Below are 16,077 nucleotides of genomic sequence, written 5' to 3' on the forward strand. Positions count from 1 at the left end.
CATGAACTCTGAGATCATGACCTGAGCCGAAATCGAGAGTCAGATGCTCAGCAGACTGAGCCACCCATGCACCCAGTCCTTGGTGAGTTGTGACCCTGGAGAGGGAGGCCTGTGTGTGGCATGTCTATCCCGAGTGTCCGTCTCCAGCTGTAAATCGAAATTGTCTTTTTTTTTTTTTTTCTCTCAGTAAATTAACCGTATGTTCAAAAGGTGAGGTTGGCTGGGAACTCTGCAGACTGCATAGGGATTTCTAGCAGACTCTTCTGCAGGCTTCAGCCCATTCCTGTGTGCGTGTGAGCTGGGTGTGTAGTGACTGACCCCATGGCCCATGAAGAAAGGAGCCATACAGAGTTTAAGTTGGTCAGGAGTGATGACAGGGTCCCTGGAACCATTCAGGTACTGTGGCTTAGAGACTCAAGACAGACCCCTGTAGGGGCACCTGGGTGGTTCCGTCGGTTAAGCGTCCTTCCGACTCACGGTTCCTGAGTTTGAGCCCCGATTTGGATTCTGTGTCTCCCTCTCTCTCCGTCCTCCCCACCCTCCCACCCCCCACTTGCTGGCATACCCGCTGGGGCCACAGGACTCTTGGTAGAGTCCCTCACCTGACGTGGTGCCTCCTCAGACCCCACCCCAGCCCACATTTGACCTGGACACTCACCACGGCCCCAGGAGCACTGGGAGAGCTGGGGGGTACTGTGGGCATTTTATTCTGGTGGCCACGTGGTCATTCTCTGGTGCCCACATGGGTCCATGCTTCAGAGCAGACCTGAATGTCAGACTGAGCTGGGTTTAGGCTCAGGTTTTACAACGTCCTAACTTGTTGATAGTGACCTTGGGCCACTCTTTTAACCTCACAGACTTGGCGTCCTGTCTGTGAAATGAGGTACAAATAACTGTTTCTCAGTGGTTTATCTGTTTTATTTCTTGGTTTAAAGAACTGTTCTTAATTCCATTTTATTCCAGTGTATTCAGTTACATTCATTTAATTATTTTCGGTTCATTTTTCTTCATTGTTTCTGCTTTCCTTTGCATTCCATTGTGTCTTTTTCTGACTTCTAGAATTGGATGCTTAATTTAATCTCATTCTTTTCTCTTGGAAATTTAAAGTTTTTTGGGGCACCTGGGTGGCCCAGTTGGTTAGGTGTCCGACCTCGGCTCAGGTCATGATCTCGCGGTTTGTGAGTTCGAGCCCCGCGTCGGGCTCTGTGCTGACAGCTCGGGGCCTGGAGCCTGCTTTGGATTCTGTGTCTCTCCATCTCTTAGCCCTTCCTCTGCTCATGCTCTGTGTCTCTCTGTCTCTCAATAATAAATAGACAAAAATTAAAAAAAAAAAAAAAAGGAAATTTAAAGTTTTTAGATTATTAAATTTCCTTTGAGTATAAATTTGTTTTAAAAGTTTTGATAGTATAGTGTTCTCTCCTCCGTTTGTGGTTTTCTAGGGATTCTGCATCTATGGTTTTGAATTTCCCTTTGATTCAGAATTTTTTAAGGGTGTTTTAAGTTTTCCAACCGGTAGTGTTATTTTTTTACTTCTGCTTTCATTATGTCTTCTTTTATTGCACTGTGGTCAGAGAGTTTTGCTCTTCAGAATTTGGGTTTTTCCTTAAAGTTTCATATGTAGTAATTTCTTTCTTTCTTTTTTTTTTTTTAAGACTTTATTTTTAAGTAATCTCTGCCCCCCAACGTGGGGCTTGAACTTACAACCCAGAGACCAAGAGTTGCGCGCTTCATCGACCTGGTGAGGCAGATGCCGTGTAGTCCCTTTCTGAACATGTTGGCTGATCTACCTTAATCAGACCATCTGTGATCTTCTCTCTTTTGAGTGGGCTTTATCCACCAAGGTGCGGAGATTTTTTTCCCCAGTGTTTTCTATTTAACAATGATTTTTTTCAATAACTTTTTTTTTTTCGTTTTGAAGTTACTCTGCATATATAGGTTTGCGCCAGTCTGTGTTTTCGTTACGGATTGCCCCCTGATGCTTATAAAATGACTCTCTGTTCTGCTTCTTTTTTGTACGTGCTTTCATTCAGCGTGATATCTGTGAGTTTCATCAGTGTGGTTTGTGTGTGACAGTTTATTCATTCCCACTGTTGAATAGCATTCCATTATGTGGGTATGATATTTATTTGTTCTAGTGGTGATAGACTTTTAGCTTCCGTTAGTTTCCATTTTGAGCTATTCCCGAATGATGCTGCCGTACACCTTCAAACAAATATCCCTGGACGTGTGTGCGAACTTGTTCTGTTGGGTACCTACCCAGAAATGGGAAGGTTGGGTCGCAGGGTCGGCATATGTGTGGCTTTAACGGACGGCTGCCAGTTTTCCAGTGATTTTACCAACGGGCACGTCCACTGGCAGTGCGGGGCAGCTGTCCTGGCCACGCTTGGCCTTGTGAAGATGTCAGTTCTCCCGAATTTGAACTCTGGGTTCCATGTGATTTCGGTAAAAATCCCAGCAGGCTTTCTTTTATTGTTGTTGTTTTGTTTGGAAATTGACAAACTGATTCTGAAATTTATAGGAAAATGTGGAGAGCCAAGAATAAAGCAGTCTTGAAGAATAGCAAAGCTGAAGGACTTATCCTACCAGATGTCAAGACTTTATAAAAGCTGCAGTAATTAGGGCAGCACAGTGTTGTCAGAAGGATAGACAATAGGCTGTTAGAAGAGAGATCTTGAAACAGACTTCACAGAAGTCCGTTTACGACAAGGGTGCCTCACGACAAAGGGAAACGATGGCCTTTTCAAAAAAGGTACTGGGAAAATGAATCTTCTGCCTCAAATCATATCCAGAATCATGTTTACATAGAGCATAGAGCTGACCATGAAAGATGAGACAGTAAAGCTTCTAGAAGAAAACAGGAGAATATCTTTCCGATTTCAGGTAAGACAAAATTCCTTACGTGGGAAAGCACACCAGAACGGATACATTGGTTGGTAAATTGAATGACAATAAAACTTGAATCTTCTCCTTTCTTGCAAGTGCTCAGTAAAATGCAGCAAATGCTGTTTTCAGATTGCACAGATACATTAGGTAGTTGTGAGCTCTGTTTACCTCCTGGAACCCTCCCCGTCTTCTTGCCTGTCGTGCAGTGGCCGTCTTGGGCTTCCTTTGCATGTCATGCTGGGACCTTGTCCCTCTGTGCTGGATCCCTTGTTTCCTGGATCCCGTGTGTGTACCAGTCGGGTAGTTTGAACATCAAGTAATTGCAACTATCTTAAGCTGCCTCGAACCACGAGGACGTTATTGACAGAGGAACCAGGTATGGTAATTGTCTGGGTGGGTCATGAACCCATGCTGAGCCGCTGAGCCAACAGCCCAGCCCAGCCCAGCCAGGGGAATGGACTTCTAGACCCTGCATACCACCCCCCCCCCCCAGCAGGGTGTGGGTCAGCCCCCTCAGGCTGGGGAAGGACGGGATCACTTTTCCTCTAGGAAAGAGGAAGGGAGAATTAGCATCTATGACGTTTGCTTCTGTGTTGGATTGCTCTCTCGTTTGTTAGACTATATTCCTCTGGAACTTTCTATGAAGGTGTATGTTTTGAGTCCTCATGTGAGTCTGAAAGTATCTTTTTCTTTTTTTTTTAATTTTTTTTTTTCTTTTTCAACGTTTATTTATTTTTGGGACAGGGAGAGACAGAGCATGAATGGGGGAGGGGCAGAGAGAGAGGGAGACACAGAATCGGAAACAGGCTCCAGGCTCCGAGGCATCAGCCCAGAGCCCGACGTGGGGCTCGAACTCACAGACCGCGAGATCGTGACCTGGCTGAAGTCGGACGCTTAACCGACTGCGCCACCCAGGCGCCCCTGAAAGTATCTTTTTCTATGCCCATATTTGATTTGGTCAGCTGAGTATTGGATTCTAGGTTGAAAATCCTTTTCCAGGGAGGGGAACGATGTGGATGAGAAATGCAGACACACATCATTGTTGTTCATGAGTCTTCATGGCCGTTCTCATTGCTTCTACCTGGTACGTGGGGTGCTTTCATAAACTTTGGGGTTCTTCTCTTTGTCCCTCATAATACTGGAATGTCACCTTGTACTCTGTTCTTTTCACGTCCGTTATTCTGAGCACTAGGGGTGCCCTTGCAATCTTGGGCACTTCAGCTCTGGGGATTTTTCATGTTTTTTTCATTTGATAAATTCTTCTCCCCTCTTTTCTTCTCTGTTTTTATCACTCCTGGTTAAATTTGGACTCCTGGGTCCATCCTTTAATTTTGGGTTGACGGAAAGACTAGCGTTCATCTCTTTGTTAATTTCCTGAGATTTTCTTCACTTTATTTTTCATTTTTTCTATTGAAATTGAAGTTAAGATTTAGAAGAGTTTGGATTTACACAACAGTTGTAGTTTCTGTATACTGTGCTGCCGGTTTTTCCTATTACAAAGTTCTAACGTTAGTACGGTTCTTTGTCCCAATTAATTACCCAGTACTGATATGTTATTATTAATTGAAATTTTAGTAGAGAGCATGTGCACACTCAGGGGCGGAGCCGAGAGACAGGGAGAGACAGAATCCCAAGCAGGCTCCGTGCTGTCAGCACAGAGCCTGTTGTGGGGTTCCATCCCACTAACCTGTGAGATCATGACCTGAGCCCAAATCAAGAGTTGGCAGCTTACCCAACTGAGTCACCCAGGTGCCCCTTAGATTTTGTTACTTTTATACTTAACGTCCTTTTTCTGTTCCAGGATACCACATTTAGTGTTCGTGCCTCCTTGGTTCCCTCCAGACTGACCGTTACCCGATTTGCCTTGTTTCTGATGACCTTGACAGTTTTGAGGGGTACCGGCCCAGTATTTTCTAGAATATCTATCAGTTGAGATTTGTCTGCTGTTTTTCTCATGATTCACCTGAGGTGGTGGGGTTTGGCCTATCCTGTATTTAATACTTCTAGGGCTTTTTCTGATTGTCCCTGAAGAAAAGAAACCCTGTTTTTATTGGATGGGTGTAGGATCTTTCGATTTCCTGGGGGTATTAATTTTATGTTACTTTCTTTTTTTCTTTTACTGTTATTTTAAAATTCATTTATTTTTGAGAGAGAAAGGTGGGAGAGGGGCAGAGCCAGAGGGAGACACAGAATCCGAAGCAGGCTGCAAACTCTGAGCTGTCAGCACCAGAGCCTGACGTGGGGCTGGAACCATGACCTGAGCCAAAGTCAGACGCTTAACCGACGAGCCACCCCGGAGCCCCTAATTTTATGTTACTTTATTTTTTTTAATCTTTGGTTCCCGGTGTTGTCTGTTTCTTCCAGGTTCTTTTGTTTGCGTTTTTCGTATCAGCCTTTTTGTGAGGCCCTTCAGATGACTGTGGTCTTGGGCACACACAGCTGATTGAGGATGGGGTGGCCGGCTCTGGGTGGCCTACCTCCCTGTAGGGTGAGTGGGTGGGAAGCCGGCCTTCTTTTCTCAAGACCAAGTGTTTGTGTCTGTTGGTTTTCAAGAGAAGACTCCTTCATCTTTGCCAGGGACGTGGAGAAAGGGACAGAATGTGTTTATCCGCCACCCTGCAGTGAGGCCCACAGCAGAGAGGGCTGAGGCACCCCACGATTCGCTTTGTGACTCAGGTTTTCACCTAGCTTTTTTTTTTTTTTTTTTTTAGGTCTTTTCCTCATTTCCATTCCCTTTGACCCTGGCATTCTCAAGTCTAGACTTCTCTTGTTTAATTTATCCAGGCGGGGGAGGGGTTTTTCAAGAAGCTGTCCCACCTTCAAATCCCTGCCTCCCTGTCTTACAAGGTGCCCACCGCCTCCCAGTGCCTCCTGAGCTCTCTCTAGTGTCCTGCAGGCCTGTCTGAGGATCTTTCAGTCTGTGAAATCAGTTTCCACTCGTGTGTCTGTTTCTTGTCTGCCAATATTGTCCCTGACCTTTGGGTGCCCTTTGTGTATTTTCATTTTAGGGGGTTTTGGAAGGGTGAGCTAGAAATGCCTGTTGTCCTTTTGCCGTGTTTAACCAGAATCCCCCATATTCTATATAGTGTTTCTTGGATGGAATTGAATTAAGGGATGTGTGTGCATGTATAGATACTCGGTCATATTTACGTGCGCGTGTTTGAATGTGTGCTCGTGTGTACCTGTGTACGTATTTGTCAGTTACACCGCTCTGCTGCTGCTGTCCCCCACCCCTCCCCCGCTACAGTGAAAGGGCTGGTTGGGATCCCTGGTCATTTGTCTCCACCTCCTTGCGTGTGGAGTGTGAACTCTGCCCTCCCCTCCAGTTCTCTTGAGAAGGTTGGGAGCCGGAGGCTTCTGGGGCTGCAGGCGCTGTGGAGGGAGTCCAGGCGGGAGTCCGGCGCAGGGAGGAGGGTGGGAGGGGAGTAACTGGAGCCGCGAGTCCTCCACCAGGCGTGTTTGTATCACCTCTTGCGACCGGCATTTCTAACAACCCGCTGAAGTACACTTTCTGTCCCTGTGTGTAGAGGAGCAAACGGAAGTGGCTGAGGTGGCCCTTGGACTCCTGGCACTTGCTTCCGTGTGTGTAGAGGGTGCTACTGTCTGCTAGAGGGGGCTCACCCTTGGTAGGGGGGCTTTGCCCCGAGAGCCCCTTAGTGGTCACTGGGGCAGGTGTGAAGCGATGTGGTCAGTGGTGGCTGGTGTTCGGCATTTGTAGAACCAGGCTCTGTCCCTGCACCATCCTGTGTGTTTATAGCCACGGATCTGTGAGGACGCGGGCTTTGGGAAGGTGGCAGGATGCTTTCCCCTGGGCTGAAGAAAGATGCTCTCTGCCCACGGTCCTCCCTCCTCTAGCCCAGCTTCCAGCCTGTGCTGTGACATCATTCCTGCGGGGAGGCTGTGGCTGTCAACAAAGTCACTGCTGGGACTCTCCTTCTGTGTGCCTGTGCACCGCCTGTCCCTCTCGGAGCTATCCTTAAAGTCATTCGTGTAATTTTCTTAAAAAATTTTTTTTAAATGTTTATTTATTTTGATAGAGTGCGAGTAGGGGAGGGGCAGAGAGAGAGGGACACATGGAATCCAAAGCAGGCTCCAGGCCCCGAGCTGTCAGCACAGACGGGCTCAAACCCACAAACCGTGAGAGCATGACCTGAGCGGAAGTCAGAAATCGCTTGACTCACTGAGCCACCCAGGCACCCCTGTGCAGTTTTTTTACACAAGTAGCAAATCGGTTTAGAATTTAGTGACAGTGTTTTATATGACCTTCCGTGCCGAACTCTTTTGAAATGGGAAACAAAAGCAGAGCAGAAGAGCGGAACAGGAGGCAGGTGACCAGAGTACTCATACTGGCAGAGGGAGAACTGCCAGTGTAGCTGGGAGGTGGTTGACTGTATATCTATTTTCTTAATGTTTATTTATTTTCGGGAGAGAGGGAGAGAGGCAGTATGTGAGCAGGGGAGGGGCAGAGAGAGAGAGGGAGACACCGAATCCAAAGCAGGCTGCAGGCTCTGAGCTGTCAGCACAGCCCCATGCTGGCCCCATGTGGGGCTTGAACTCCAAAACCGCGAGATCGTGACCTGAGCTGAAGTCAGAAGCTCAACCGACTGAGCCACCGAGGCGCCCCGTTTTTCTGTATGTCGTAAAGCTTGTGGCCAGTATGTATTCCTTTTGTTCCTGAAGAATATTACAGATAAAGAAAGGAACTGGGGCTAGGATCACCCCCTCCTTGAGGGGGTCTGTTGTAACACTGGTGTGGGATTGCGTTGAATACCATGCTCATTGCCCTGAAGCGGGGGCAGTTGAGTGTTGTTTAAAATGTAGTCGCCGCGGACTCTTTGTCTCAAGAGGGTTTTCTGAGAATTAAAGTGTGTCTGTCTCCTGAGAATTAATTATGGGGTTCACCAACAGATCCTGAACATTGAACAAATTTCTTGCCGTGGTTTTAGAGGCCTGTGCTCTGCATCAGGGCTCTTAAGCTGTGACACACCAAAGTGGGGACAGGTCCCTTGATCACAGGAGAAGGCGGGCACACGTCCCAGGTGTGGCAGCGCCCAGGCCCGTGGGAGCCCAGAGGTGGGGAAAACGAAGGCTTCGTTGCTTGCACGGGAATCCGGAGGAAGGAGTGCTGTGTGCCAGGCTGACGGTGGGGCGGGGCGGCTTCGGGGCTGGCCTGTGCAGAGCCAGTGTGACAGCTGCCCTTGGCTGAGAACCTTCTAAGGGCAGGCGAGCTCTGGGTCACGTGCGTTGTGTTCCTTGTCTCATTGATTCCTGACGTCAGGCCTGGGAGGTGGATAACAGCATGTTCATCTCTGTTTAATCCACGAGGAAACCGGCCTAAAGTCACAGCCAGTGTGGGGCGGAGTCAAGACACAAACAGCTTGTTTTGGAGAGCGGAGCCTGGTGGCGCGGGGGTGAGACTGGAGGGGCCTGTTTGGGGCCAGGGTATCGGGCTGGAAGTTCGGGCTTGTTTGTGCCGTGGTGGGAATGCCCGATGCCATGCCGGTAAAAGAGTTACAGCAGGGGCTCCAGATGGACTTTGATCCTGGAGGGGGCCCGAGGGTCAGTCCGGTCCGGGAGAGCTGAGCCTCTGTGTGTGGTCCAGGGAATCGAGGATGGGGCTTGCAAACCCAGCGTGCAGAAGAGGGGCCTGGGAAGTGCTTGGGTCCCTGCAGCACACGCCTTCTTTCTTATCTTTAATTTCTGTTGCTTCCTGAACATGCTGTCTGGGAATTGGGGGGCTGGGGGCGGGGGCTCTGGTGCCCAATGGTGGGGACCGGAAACCTCGTTTTCATCCCTTTGTGCTGTCGTCTGCAGGCACCCCTCGTACTTTTCCTGCAGAAACCTCGAGGAGGCCGGGCATTTGCAGGTGGAAGGACTGGCAGGGGACGCACAAGTACAGGTCCCTGCTTTTCTCACTGCTGCCCCAGAAGGAGCCTCTGAAAGCGGGGGTGTGTGTGTGTGTGTGGGGGGGGAAGTGGAAGGTTTGACCCCTGCTGTGGCTGAGGGGGAGGCGGCAGAGTTCCCCTGCGAAACCCAGCTAGGATTCCCCACCCCCACGTCTGTCTCATGCCCCTGCTCTATCCTGCTGTGTATGCGAACCTCTTTGAGTTGAATCCGTCTAACTGTAGCGCATCATTTTCCTTTAGAGTAGGGTCAGCAAACTGCGGCTCCGAATCCTCCCGCCTCCTGTTTTTGTAAATAAAGTTTTATGAGAACACGACTCTTCCTTTTGCGCGTGTTGTCTGTGATTGCTTCTGTGCTGCAGTGGCAGCCTTGGTAAGGGTGGAGTGGCTGTGGTGGGGACTGCGGCCGCGAAGCCTGACATACTGTTTGTCCTTTCACAGAGAAAGGGTTCTGGGGACAAGGTTGGAGTCTCGTTGCCGACACAAAAAATGTCTGAGAATTTGAAGTAGGTGGCGCGGTGCCTAAAGAGAACATGCCTTTGGCGTGTTGCAAAAGGGTGGAATTACTTATTAATCTTCTAGCTGGCTTTTGTGGCGATGGTTCTTCACGTCTGACTGAGATTTAACAAGTGTACTGACTAATGACCACGTCCTTTCCGGCCCCACTGGTTGTTTTCTCAAGCATTTATTTATCCAGCCTGCTCTCAGTTTCCACTCCTGTCGGATCAGGGTTTTCGATATGTTTTGTGTGGCAGTGGGGTCTTTCTGTTCCTTCTCTACAGGGACATTCTGCCGCCTTTTCCCCCCACCCTGGCCTGGGAGTTCTGCCTGTGCCGCACTGTTCTGGCACTGTGTCAGTGGGTCGTGGGTCGTCCGTGATCGATTGGCCTTGCTCTGAGAGAGCATCTTGGAGCTGGGGCACACAGTGGGTCCTTCCTCAGTGTTGGTGCTGTCTCCGGGTGTCCTGAGGGTTAAAGTCCTGTAGTCTTGTGACCTTGGACAGGTTACTTCTCCGCCCCAACTACGCCTTCGAGTCCTCTGTAAAGCAGGTTGGTGGCAGTAGCATCTTCCAGAAAGGGCTCTTGGGAGGAGCCCTGTGAGGGCACGTGAGTCGTGGCTGGTCAGCAGGGTGCCTGGCTCTCAGGAGTGAACGTGTAGCTGCAGTGGTCCCCGGGGGGGATTTATAGGCCATCCCAGATCACCTGGCCAGGGGGGCTTCTGACTCTGGCCGGGACCCAAGCAGAGTGAAATTAATCCTGTTCCCGGAAATAGCTTTTGATAAGATGGGAGTACAGGGAGGTTTTCCCTTTGGTGGGCAGATAACAGACCGGCTCGGTAACCTGCTTGACAGGTGGGGCTACTGTCTGGAGAGGCGGGGCTTGGGTATGAAGTTGCCTTTGTTGGCGAATCTTTCTGGTTGTTTCTACGCCAGCAAATCCTGGGCCTCTTGAGCTTTTTTAGATAACTTGCCAGGAGATGGATGCAGACCTTTTTTTTTTTTTTTTTTTAATGTTGGTTTATTTTTGATAGAGCAAGATGCCCACTTACTAGCTGGGAGGGGCCGAGAGAGCAGGGGACAGAGGATCAGAAGCTGGCCAGCCCCAGGCTGACAGCAGAGAGCCTGATGCAGGGCTCAAATTCACAACCCTAGAGATCATGGCCTGAGCTGAAGTCAGACACTTAAACCGACTGAGCCGCCCAGGTGTGCCTCTCTTCACACATGGATCTTAGGCCCTTTTTTTCTGTGCCTAATGGCAATATTTTCATTTAGGCCAGCCATTTTCAAAATGCTCCAGGACCCTGCGGCGTGCCTCCCTGGTGTCTCAGAGTGGCTGCTGTGGGAAAGAGCGGGTTACAGTGTAAGGGGTGGGGTGTAGGCCGGACCCCTCCTGTCAGGGCATCCCTGGCTGTTGTGTATGTAATACGGAGGGTCCAAGTTAGGTTTTATTTGGAGAAAGAAAATTAGTTCTGTTACCTACAAAAGGGAGAGAAAGCGGTGGCTACAAGCCAAGCGTGGTCATGCCCATCTGCAAGGACCTGGTGCGTCTCAGCCAGTTCTTGTCCCACGGATCCGGGCGTGAGTCAGGCTTGAATGAACATGCTTCTGATCCACCGAGAACGACGTTCTCTCGCCTTGACCGGCCTCATGATTCACAGCCAGATATTTGCCTGCACTTTTCTGCCATCTGATGAGGCCAGTCAAGCATGTTGTGTGTGTATGTGTGTGTGTTGGTGGGTAGCAACTCAGCAGATAGCTGTAAGCCGTTCAAACTCCTATTAACAGTTAATGCTCTCGGCCCGAGGTTTATGAAAACCAAAGGGCAGGCAGAGTAGCCAGTTGGGTGTGGGGCTGGGCTGGGCCCCAAGTATGGCAATAATACCCGAGTGACTATATTTGTGTTTTAGATTTGTGTCCAGTGAAATCTGGCCTAATGAAAGGAACTTGGTATGCTGTCAGGCTGGTGTCTGTAATCTAAAGGCCAGACGGTAAATAGGTAATGCTTTGTGGGCCTCCTAGGCCTCTGCTGCATATTCTTCGGACTGTCAGTAACTCGGTGACCCCAGTTCTAAAGGGAAAACGGGGGCCGGGAGACCCTGCGTCTGTACGGTCTTCCTGTCCAGCGTTAGAATGAGAGGTATCCAGCCCCTCCCCGACAGGTGCTGTCTCCATAGCAACGGTGACTCGGTGGCACTGCCCGGCAGCATCCCAGGTTAGGTCGGAAGATAGAATGCAGTAGCACGTGTGTGGCAAGAGACGGCCACCTTGACCGGGAGTCATTCCTAAATGCTGTGGCTGTGGGTTTTTCACACTGGCGTGTTTGATTTTTAGAACTGGCTGCCACTTGTGAAATCTTGCTGTGGCCCCTCCGTTCTGTGGACAGGGAGGCTGAGGGCAAGAGAGGCCACTAACGTGGCCCGCAGGTGCAGAGCTTGGGTGAGAAAGCAGGAGGGGGGGGGCACCAAAAAACTGCGCGCGCAGGTTGAATGTGGGCGTTAGTTCAGCCCGTGCTTGTGCTGGCTTTTCTGAAGCCCCGTTTGCAAGGGGTCCCAGCGCAGTAGGGACTCAGCTATTTGCTGAATGGTTGGATTTCTTGGGAGGGCCTCAGGCAACAGCTGCGGGCCAGCTAACGGTCGGACAGAATTCTCAGTTTCCGGGAGAGTGGATCCCCTTGGCCCGGGGTTTTTCTTTAATTTTTCCCAGGGGTGCCAGGAGTCAGGGTGCGGTCAGGCTTCCGGTCTCCCAGTGCTTCCTGGGGGTGGGGGTGCGGACAGGTTAGTTCTCAGAAGTGTGTTGTCCCCAGGAAGGCCCAAGAGAGCCACCTGTGTTCACTCTGACCTCTGCCCGTGGGCCCAGGCAGTGCGGAATCAATCCAAGAAAGACCTGTTTGTATTCATGAACTGGCAGGAGTTTGGACTGACAGATTTGAAGAGGACTTTTGATCACTATCTGTGGAAACAAGTATTTTCCGCCAGGTCTCATAATTGAAAGACCTTCGAGGTGTCAAAATCAAGCCCATTAAGGTTTCATGTGAGAATTGGGTAGGCTGGTCGATAATTTTTTCTTCTCTTTGTCGGTTTGGTTTTTAATTTAGTAAAGGACTCTGTAGTTACGTAAGTTTAACAGTGCTAAATGTGTAGTCCCGCAAGGCATGTGGCCAGGAAGGGGGCTTTATTCACGCTGGTTTTATTCAGCACTGTGTGTAGGTTCACGGGTCAGGTGAAAGCCGTGGTCAGGGGTGGCAGAGAGGAGCAGTTTTCGTCACTGTGCCCAAGTGAAAAATTCTGAAACAGGTTCCTTATTGATTAGCTGTGTGACTGTGGGTGGTCCCGTCGTCTCTGCGGGCTGGACATGGGGAGGGGAGGGCCCAGCCTGCTGTCTGCTGCATCCCTGGCCCAGCTCAGTGCTAGGCACAAGGCAGTGCCTAGTAAAAGCCTGTTAATGAGTGTATTCTCTGTTGTAACCAGTTACTGTAAATCCAGTGACTTAGAACAACACAGACCTATCCTCTTACAGTTCTGGAGGTCCGAAGTCTCAGGTGAATCTTACTGGGCTGCATACAGTCAAGGTGTGGGCTGGGCTGGTTCCCTCTGGAGGCTCCACGGGAGAATCGTTTTCTTGCTTTGTCCAGCTCCTCGGGGCTCCTGCACCTCTCTGCAGTGGCCCCACTGATCCTCGAAGAGCGCGCCCCCCAGCCTTAGCTCCGGATGCCACGTCTTTCTGACTCTGGCCCTCCTGCTCCATGTCCTAGGGACCTTGTGATTACAGTGGCCCTGTCCACATAATCCAGGATAATATCCCCATCTTGAGATCCTTACGTGAATCATATCTGCAGAATCCCTTTCTCGCTGCTAAGGTAAGGAAGTCACAGGCCCGGGAGTTAGGATGTGAACTTCTTGGTTATGCAGCATGCTACACAAGTTTGTAAAAAGTACTAAGTAGACAAGTCCCTAAGGGCCCAGTTCACAGTCCAGGGAATAATTTGCCCTGCCTGGGCCCCTCTCCCTTGTGCTGAGCCCTGCCCGGTCTCCTGGCTGAGCAGTAGGGCCTCTTCCCTGGTGCTCTCCCCACTCCCATCTGTTTCCCTCCTGGAGACTTTTTTTTTAAGTTTATTTATTTATTGTGAGAGAGAGCGAGTAGGGGAAGGGCAGAGCGAGAAGGAGAGAGAGAATCCCAAGCAGCCTCCGATGCAGGGCTCGATGCAGGGCTAGAACTAGAACTAGAACTGGAAACGAACTAACGAACCAGAACTAACGAACCTGTGCCGTGAGATCACGACCTGAGCCAAGAGTCTGGACGCTTAACTGAATGAACCACCCAGGCGCCCCTCCCTCCTGGAGACTTTTCAAAGTGCTTGCTCAAGGCTTTTTCTTTTAGGCTCAGGGTCAGCAAAGTTTTCTTACCTGTGGCCACATGGGGGTATCACACATTCTTTGTTTTTTTAAACAAAGGTGAAAACGGATTTAAAAAATCATTCTTAGCTTGAGGGCTTTATGACAGGCCATTGGCCGGTCGCTGACCAGTGTTTGCCACCCCTTGGGGACTGGGACTGTAAGCTCTGTGACGCAGGCTCCACATGTTGCCATCACCGCCCACCCTGGAAGTTTCCAGGGCTTGTTAGTAGTGTGGGGTGTGTGGGTGTGGTGTTTTGTATTTTTATCTGCATGATCTTTTGATTTGATAGAAGTGTCTAGAAGTTAGATCTCTTCTGATCTTAATAGAGAATTTCAAGTTGACTTACATTTGATAGCCTGTTAAATGCCACTTATTCTGATGAAGATGAAGTCTAGTCCCTGCCCTGAGCGTGGGGGAGGGATGTTGTTCCTAGCTGGGACTTTGGGGCCTGGCCGGGCAGAAACTCCCTGGAGCCAGCTCCGGGGAGGGAAATTTAAAGAAAGGGGTATGTTATGGAAGCCCTGGGCACCAAAAGCAGAAACTGGACACGTTTGGCCAGTTTCCATTCCTGGTCACTCTGCTCCTGGCACACGAGGCAGGCGCGTTGGGGGAGGGTTGCTGGCATGTAACATGGAAACTTGGGAGCTGTGAGCACTTTCGAGCGTTTCTGGTTGGTTTCTTCATGGAGGCTGATTCTCCGACACATCTCTTTCACTGTCAGGATTTCTTGAATGAAAGGGTGGATGTTCCCGGCTTTGTGTCAGAACCAGCTTGGTTCACACTTGGCGTGGCACCAGGCTCCGTGTGATGTCACTGTCCCCTGGTTCGCTTTTCTTGGCCTCGGTTTATAATTGATCTTTGCCTCTTTGCCCCTTGCGCTTTATACAAAGTCTTGGATCATAATATATAGGGTTTTATCTTGGAGTCATCTCTGGGGGTGCAGAACACTTTGCCAGCACGCTGCACGTGTTCCCTCTGGCCTGCGTGGCTTCGGCATAGTGTAAGACGGCAAAGCGTACTGCTGCGGCCACCAAGGTCTTTTTATTACCAGTGGATGTTTTTACGGTTCCCTCCATTTTGTCACTAAAGACATCAGTACTATGCCTAAGTGGATGGTTTAGCTTTCTTCCCATCCATTAATTCCAACGGGAAGCGGTGGGCACTTCTCCGAGTTTATCATGATCAAGTTTTAGAACCTGTGGCCCTGAGTCCCCGGTGCCTGCCATGTGGCACTCGCCCGCCCTCCGCAGGCACACACTAGGTGTTTGAGTGAATGCATGAGTGAGTGAATTAATGCTTTAACGGCTGATAGACTCGGTGAAGCACGTAGGAAGTCAGAAAGCGGCAGGGGGAAGGGGCTTCTTTCTTGGTCATCGCCTCAAGATTTTCTGAGTGGAGGGGGCGGTGTCATCGCTATGGCTCCCCAAGTGGTCTCTCCCTGGGAAGTCCTTGCTTCCTCTTCTACGCCTGCGCCCCAGAGAACCCCGCTTCTGTTCCCCTCGCAGGTGTTTTTTCTCTGGAGGCTGGTTCTTGAGTTTGAAACACAGCTGTTCCTGAAGACTTACTGATTTTGGTGGCTTCCCTTTGATTTGGTTTTGCTCATCCTTGAAATGAACAGCCTTCCACAAGCAGGTTGCGTACCTCCCCGCTCTGCCTTAGTTTTCGCGTTAGGTCGATACAGTGGTGAGGATTTGTTTTTCCATCTTGAAGAGCGGTCCTTGACTTGGCCGGAGGACTCTGTGTGGAAAAGTTTACGTTTCTGTGTCACTGGTGAGCAGTAGACTCTGGTCAGTTCAGACAGAGGAAGACTTCTGAACTTGGGTTGGGTAAGGTACCTACAATGAAACACTCTTTAAATGTGGGCAAAACAGCCTGTGCACGGTGAGGGTGTTTTTCTGGGGACAGAATCCAGGGCTTTCTTCAGGTCGTCAAGGAGATCCATGATCCCTGAAGGATTCAGCCCCCTGGCTCAGGGACTTTGGCGGATTAACACTCTTTTTTCTTTTTCTTTTTTTTTTTTTTTTTCCTCTCTTACATTTCAAAGGCAGATCGGGAGCGGTGCCGAGAAAAATTTCCTTACTAGATGACATTTCATCGCAATGTCCGATCGTTTGGGGCAAATAACCAAGGGCAAGGATGGGAAAAGCAAGTATTCGACTCTCAGCCTGTTTGATAAGTATAAAGGAAAATCAGTAGACGCGGTCAGATCCTCAGGTAAGAACCGGGCTGGAGGCCAGTTCTTTATGCTTTCCCTTCCGTGAGAAACTCCAGGTCCTGAACTGTGAGGACCCAGGGTCCCTGCCTGGTCAGATGGTCTTCGGGGCACGGAGTGGTCACTAGGCTGTTCTGGGGACGTGCAGTCACCCCCTGCTCCTGTTCGATGTCCGATTTCGATCA

The 16,077-nt window shown here is 49.9% G+C and overlaps 1 protein-coding gene across 11 annotated transcripts in view; it reads left to right on the forward strand.

The window, feature by feature from the left end:
• PRRC2B (proline rich coiled-coil 2B) overlaps nt 1-16,077 on the forward strand; it is an 87,819-nt gene that overhangs the window by 12,556 nt on the left and 59,186 nt on the right. For 10 of the 11 annotated variants that reach the window (XM_023242870.2, XM_045042913.1, XM_045042914.1 and 7 more), the window contains exon 2: nt 15,725-15,894. In XM_023242870.2, coding sequence (XP_023098638.2) covers nt 15,780-15,894 — 115 coding nt within the window. In that variant the 5' untranslated portion in view covers nt 15,725-15,779. The remainder of the gene's footprint in view (nt 1-15,724; nt 15,895-16,077) is intronic. The other variant, XM_023242867.2, reaches the window with a different exon arrangement.

The sequence above is a fragment of the Felis catus genome, chromosome D4, assembly GCF_018350175.1.
Source record: "Felis catus isolate Fca126 chromosome D4, F.catus_Fca126_mat1.0, whole genome shotgun sequence".
NCBI lineage: Eukaryota > Metazoa > Chordata > Mammalia > Carnivora > Felidae > Felis > Felis catus.